The 6,867-nt window shown below is 32.6% G+C and overlaps 1 protein-coding gene across 17 annotated transcripts; it reads left to right on the top strand.

Moving 5' to 3' along the window:
- The first annotated feature begins 223 nt into the window (after positions 1-223).
- On the top strand, positions 224-5,835 carry LOC114263009 (equilibrative nucleotide transporter 3). 17 transcript variants are annotated; one of them, XM_028203482.2, is made up of 12 exons: positions 299-464; positions 809-874; positions 1,481-1,543; positions 1,656-1,760; positions 2,348-2,404; positions 2,759-2,914; positions 3,058-3,201; positions 3,301-3,406; positions 4,085-4,260; positions 4,358-4,521; positions 5,045-5,303; positions 5,507-5,835. In XM_028203482.2, exons 3-12 carry the CDS (start codon positions 1,502-1,504, stop codon positions 5,612-5,614), a joined length of 1,317 nt encoding a protein of 438 aa, XP_028059283.2. In that variant the 5' UTR covers positions 299-464; positions 809-874; positions 1,481-1,501; the 3' UTR covers positions 5,615-5,835. The 17 variants fall into 17 exon arrangements, with proteins under 17 accessions (XP_028059287.2, XP_028059283.2, XP_028059281.2 ...); XM_028203480.2 differs by having other exon boundaries at positions 1,653-1,760; XM_028203487.2 differs by having other exon boundaries at positions 1,653-1,760; positions 5,460-5,835.
- The last annotated feature ends 1,032 nt before the right edge of the window (positions 5,836-6,867 follow it).

The raw sequence follows: 6,867 nt of genomic DNA, 5'->3' as shown, positions 1-6,867 counted from the left end.
CATAAAATAAAAATATAAATACATAGGACTAACTAAGTTATAATTTTTATTGGTAGACTTATTGGATTAGAACACATTTAAATGGGATTTATCAATAAAAAAAACCTTAGAAAAAAGTTAAAACTTACTTAATATTATTTATTTATTTTAAATTAATTTTAATTAATTTAAAAACAAATTTGTAAATAATCTACGTATAGAACGGGTGATACACTAGTTTCATAAACTACAAATACAGTAATGTATTTGACACAAAATTTAGGGGTGTATTTATAATTTATCAAAGAGAAATTAAAGCGAGGATTGCTTTTCATTGTATATTCCTATCCTGTTCATATTATTGCTTAATGCCTCTCTGTATATATATATATCATCAGTGGATAAATCCCAGATTCCAGAATCCATAAATGTCCAAGAATCTCTCCACGTACTCCATACATATCTAACCATCTTTCAGAACAAAAGTAAGATCGCCTCTCTCTCTCTCTCTCTGTTCCTGCTGAATAGGGGATAGGTTCTTATCTGATAACATGATATGTATGATATTATATGATTTTGTTGTGATATATTATCTTCTTAATAATGGGTTCTTTCCTACGATTTAAATGGTAGTTTTGTGTTGAAGATTTCATGATTGGAACTCACGAAAGCGTGAATTTATCTCTATTGTATTTCTAGATTTAATCATGATTTTTTAATTTTTTTTAATTTTTTAATTTTTTTTATTGATCTGTTATTGCTTGTTGAATAAGAGGTTTTTGAATATTCAAAATCAATGTTTTGATACTCTGTTGTCTGCCCTGTTTAGAACAAGCATTTGAAGCGACTTGGGTGAGCAATTTCCTCGACCTACTTTTTCAAGTTACATTACACAGTAAGTTTTTAATATATAAGCATATTTAGGTATTGTTTTTTTTCACCTTTCTAATGAGATTTTGATGCAAAGCTTTGATATATGTACTTTAAACAATGTAGTCTATGAAGCATGGGTACATGTCTTACCTGTATTGGGTATTGATACTTTACATGGTAGTTCTATATGCATGACTGATAATATTTCTATATGCATATTTGGTGCACCAAATACGTATTCAAATTTTTTATCTTAATTTTTGCCATACTCTATAGATATCTGGTATATACCCAAGTCGTTTTGCAGCCGAAATAGTATTTTCTTGTTATGTAGATGTGAAATTAGTTTCGTTTAACTCTTTCTCTATGCTTGGCATGATTTTAAAATTAAATTTTGGTTTGTAGGTTTTTTATACTAAGGTCATTAGCCAACTAAATCATTTAACTAAATATTTCATTACTACCCTAATTAAAAACAAAAATATTTTTTTTTACAAACATACCCAGCTAGACTCGTACCCTACTTTTTTAGATTTTTAGCGTATCGATGTACTAATACAAATACAGTGCCTCGTCGAATGTATTTCATGTTCATTTGGTCATAATTTATATTGTTCATCATTTGCAGGAGCTCTGAAAGGGAACAACAATGCCTAGCACTCCTGAAGATGGGGCTCCCACTAGGCTTGAGGTTTGTGATTGCTTCATTTGATTCATTAACTAGGATAAAGTTAAATGTTGGAGTAAGATAAACTGCGTGTTTCTTCAATGAATTACTAATGTATATCTGGTTTCACTAGCAGGGCAAGTATGTTGCAATGGTAGTGTGTTGGCTTCTCGGCAATGGTTGCCTCTTTTCATGGAACAGTATGCTTACAATTGAAGATTACTATGGCACCTTGTTCCCGGTTATTTCATCTCCTGTTTTTGCATTTTATTTCTTGTGTTTCAGCAGCTATTTTCGCTTGGTTTTGTTTCTGTATTGTGTTATTACTCTGATGGCTTGCATGCCTAACTAAACAATTTGGAGCATTTATTAGGTTTACTTTACATAATCCTAACTTCCTTCCAAAAGTTGTTAAACTCTGTCATAAATTAAGCGCCTTGTCTGTTATATAGATACCAATTCACATGCCTAAAGCAGAGCTAAGCCTCAGTGTACACAAGGTTAAGCGGTGTCCTATATTCCTTACCTTAAACTTCTTGCAGTCTCCAGGAAAATCACTACAAATTTGAGAGAGGAAAAAGAATCCTAGATTTGTGCCGTATAATACTTACCAAATCCTAAATTTTCAGTGATTTGAACTGTGTGGGCTTTCCAGTGCCACTGTCAAGAAGGCATCTGTGTTCTTTTGGTGCTGCCTAGTGCTGTCAGAAAATACTAATACCTAGTGATTAGAATGTATGTTTCAAAATATGGTATATGTGCATTACAAAAATAGTAAATTCAACGATCCAGAGTTATCCCATTTTTTTCTTATTTATTTTCTTAAAGGTGGAGGGAAAGATCACAAAAGTCAAATGTGGTGATTATCTTGAATTTGCATTGAAGGTACTCTAATAAACTGAGTGCTGAAATTTCTTTAATTGGAACAATTAATGATCATATGTTGATGAATTTCGGCCATGTCTTTGTTGACTAACCAGTGATCACAAGGGACTATATTTCTATAAACTGCATTTATTTAGATCTCTTTATTAAATTCTTGTCATCAAATTCAAATACGTTGACTAGCTATATTTACTTCTCCTCAATTTTATCAAACCATGATGTTTGACTTTTGAATAACTGCCAAAGCTGACTTGAGTTATTAGTTAGTTATGGGCATATCTGATGAAAAAGTATGTTTAAATATTATTGTTGTTGTAGCAAATAATTTAACAGAGAATTTCTTTCCTTGTACAGAAATACCACCCCTCAAGGGTCCTTACTCTTGTATATCAACCGTTTGCACTTGGGACACTTGCAATACTAACATACGAAGAGGCAAAAATCAATACCAGACGAAGAAACCTATTTGGATATACCCTATTTTTCATAAGCGCTCTTGCCATTCTTGTTGTAAGTGCCATAATTATATGTATTAAATCTTCAACTCACTCCTTAACCATATGGTTTTGTAGTAACATGTTTTAGTAACTCAAATTCAAATTATTAAGCATACAAGTCCACTTTGATTTCATCTTTTCATTCTATTGCCACAGTTGAATTTAGCTACATCTGGAAAAGGAGGAATTGGGACTTATATTGGAATATGTATCATTAGCGGTGCTTTTGGAGTTGCAGATGCTCATGTTCAGGGTGGAATGGTTGGAGATCTATCATTCATGCTACCCGAGTTCATTCAAGTTAGTATTTGTGGTTAGCTTATTTGTGGTCAACAACTTTTACCTCCACTCTTAGTTTTGAAGTTTTGATATAAGCTTTCTTGTTTTTTATTCTTCAAGTCTTTTCTTGCTGGTTTGGCTGCATCGGGGGCTCTAACCTCTGGCTTGAGATTGATTACAAAAGCAGCATTTGAGAATTCCAAGGATGGCCTGCGCAAGGGAGCTAGTACGTTCAAATCCTTTCAGCTGTTTTTCATAAATTTTGTAGGAAATATGATTCAATATGTATTGCTACATATTGGGCTTACAACTTTCTAGTTACTGTTTTGTGAAAGAGAAACTCCTCAAAGTATGAACGTAAAGGAGATTAAGTTTAGGTAGGTAGTCAATGACTTTTTTTCGCTCAAGTTATTTATTTATTTTTTATTTATAAATATTTATGGTTATTGTTTTCCACCTAAACTACAACTAATAGGCTATCATTGTCAATCTTTTTAGGTAGTTGATTCTGATGCATTTTGTACTCTATTTGACTTCTCTTTCCAAACCAAGTATTTTGCTTGTGCCCTATTTTGTTCAAATTAATGAAATGTTTGTCCCAGATATCGGAAGCTAACATAATCCAATTGAATATCTGTAGTGAACTTCATAATGGAAAAACATAGATGTTTAGGTAAGATAATGATGAAACTGATTTGGACTGTAGAGTTACAAAATGAATTAAAATTTTTACTTCATGACAATAGAATCGATTTCTCTGATGGATATGCTTTCTTTAATTCCATATAACGCCAATATCTATTCTTTAATTTCAATTGCACTGTTTTAAAGAATGCTGAGATAGAGTACTATGATGGCATGTAATACTAGTTTACTAATTTTTATTACTTACGGTTCATTGCAGTTTTATTTTTTGCTATCTCCGCATTTTTTGAACTCCTCTGTGTTCTTCTCTATGCATTGGTCTTTCCGAAGCTGCCAATTGTAAAATACTACCGCTCAAAGGCAGCCTTAGAAGGATCCAAAACTGTTTCAGCTGACCTTGCCGCTGGTGGCATTCATGCAGAACCAGGACAACAAGTATGTTTTGTTCACTTTTAATTATGATGATTATATAGAGCGAGATACCCCTAATCCCTAATCATGCTCCACCAATCTTTTATTGGAACCTGAGCAGGCTGAGGAAGAAGACTCTAAACACTATGAGCGACTAAGCACAAAAGAATTGTTGTTTCAAAACATAGATTACGCACTTGATATGTTTCTCATATACGCACTGACATTGTCAATTTTCCCTGGATTCCTATCTGAAGATACTGGATCACATAGCTTGGGTTCATGGTTAGTGTTTCATAACTACTTGACAAATTTCTTTTTTAAAATAGGCTATTTTTATTGTTTCTCCCTATGTTACACAGACTCTTCAAAATAAATTAAATACCCGTGTCGGACACCCGACACTCGGGCAAGGGTATGGGATATGTGTCGGTTACTTTTCAACGAATACTTCTTATTTAATTGCATATAACCCTATTATTATATGTACATATTGTTGTATAATTGTTATAAATGTCATTTTGACACTGTAAGTTACATATAGTATCATTTTATCTCACATACTAGATTAAAAATATAAAACTATAATATTTTTTTGCCGAGCCCGCGTACCCTTAAATTTATGATTTGATGAGTCCGATCTCTAGATACATACCCGTACCCGACACTCGTACCCGAGTCTATGTAACATAGGTTTCTCCTTAATAATTTAGAAGAAGAATAATACCCATTTAAATTTATTTGGATCTTTTTTTCTCTATTTCGCTGGTTTTTTTTTTTTTTTTTTTAGAATCTGGTAATACTGCAGGTATGCACTTGTTCTAATAGCAATGTATAATGTATGGGATCTTATTGGGAGATACGTACCACTATTAAAATGCATAAAGTTGGAATCACGAAAAGGACTTATGATAGCAATTGTTTCTCGCGTCTTGCTCATCCCAGCATTCTATTTCACAGCCAAATATGGCGGCCAGGGCTGGATGATATTGCTCACATCATTCTTGGGGCTAACTAACGGTTACCTCACCGTCTGTGTCCTTACTTCTGCTCCAAAAGGTTATAAGGTTCGTTGATTTAGGGGTTGTTTGGTTGATGCAGCTTTTGAGGCAAAAATAGCTGAAGTACTTTTTTAACTTTTATTTTTTGACTATCAGCTTTCAACTTGGTGGAAATTGCACCAAACAAGCCCTTTATTCATAATTCTCGATTTCCACTTGCAGTTTGAGACAGATTAATGCTATAAACTTATGGAATGGCGGTTTTGTAGGGACCGGAGCAAAATGCACTGGGGAATATACTTGTTTTGTTTCTTGTAGGAGGAATATTTGCAGGGGTGACTCTCGACTGGTTGTGGCTCATAGGGAAAGGTTGGTGAGCATATTAATTTTCAATTAGGTTTTATCTTTTCCTTCATCTTTTTTTTTTTTTTTTTGGGTCCTCCTTTGGACGGGAAAAACTATGATTTCCTTTTTGTAGAATCTTAATTCTTGAATCAACATAGCTCTTAGGATTGCTGCTTCTATTGTCTTCTCTTGCAAAACTACGTAAAGTTTGTTCATAATCATTCATTTATAGTGTTTCTTTTTGTGTTAAAAAGGCTATTACTAGATGTTTTTGTTGTGTTAGAGATGCTAATATTTGAATGTGTTTTTGTATCAAACTGACCTCTTATTGCTGAAACAAGTGTTTGAGAAATCTTTTTTTGCCCTTTATTTTGACCCCCTATACACTTGTCTGATAATGGCAAGTTTTAATGGGATTGAATGAGAAAGTGCAGAAGTGCATAAAACTGGACAGCCCACTCTGACTTATCAGAAACGAAAAGTTTGACTTTTTTAAATGATCATTTTAATCATCAGAACAGCCCAATCTGAACACGAGTTATAAATGGCAAGTCTAGATATCTGATTCAGCATTTGCTTTACTTCCATCTGCAATCCAAAGATGCAGCATTTGCTTCTTAGTGTTTCAAATCTTTTTTCTTATCGATCTTTTTCTTTTTTCTTTTCCTCACAAGCCTTCTTGTGTTTTTTTTTTTTTTTTAGCTTGGGAAATTCTATTAGAATCAGACTTCTTGCTAGTGTTGTTACAGATGCTCAACAATTGCATTTTAATTGACTACAGATTTTCTCAAAAAAAAAGAAAAAAAGAAAAGAAATATATATATATATATATATATGCATGTGGTACACCACTGTAATCAAGAACACATTGTGTAGTAACAAAGCCACATTAAATTGTAACAATGTCATCATCCATCACAATTAAGTTCAAGTATGAGCTGATTACGATCCAATCTGGCCTTATTACGAGCGTGTGGTATTGACCTGAACCGTATCTAACAGCAAAACAAAAAACAAAAAACTAAGGCCTTGTTTGGTTTGTGTTTCTCAAAAAATTTTGGAAAAAATTCTCTACAAATAAATTTTCAAAAGTAATCAAACCAAACAAATTTTTTCAAAATTTTTTTTCAAAACTTATTTAGTTTATAAATTTTCCAAACAAATCTCTCTCTCATACACATCGAATCAATCACTTTTTCTAAAACTCTCTCTCAAAATAATTTTTCAAAACATCTTTTGAAAAAAAACTAAACCAAATAAATTTTCGAACTTTTTATCTCAAAAC

This window comes from Camellia sinensis, chromosome 7, assembly GCF_055761805.1.
Source record: "Camellia sinensis isolate YWXY chromosome 7, ASM5576180v1, whole genome shotgun sequence".
Lineage (NCBI taxonomy): Eukaryota > Viridiplantae > Streptophyta > Magnoliopsida > Ericales > Theaceae > Camellia > Camellia sinensis.
Note: the sequence above shows the minus strand (reverse complement) of the source record. Positions and strands in the feature narration are given on the sequence as shown.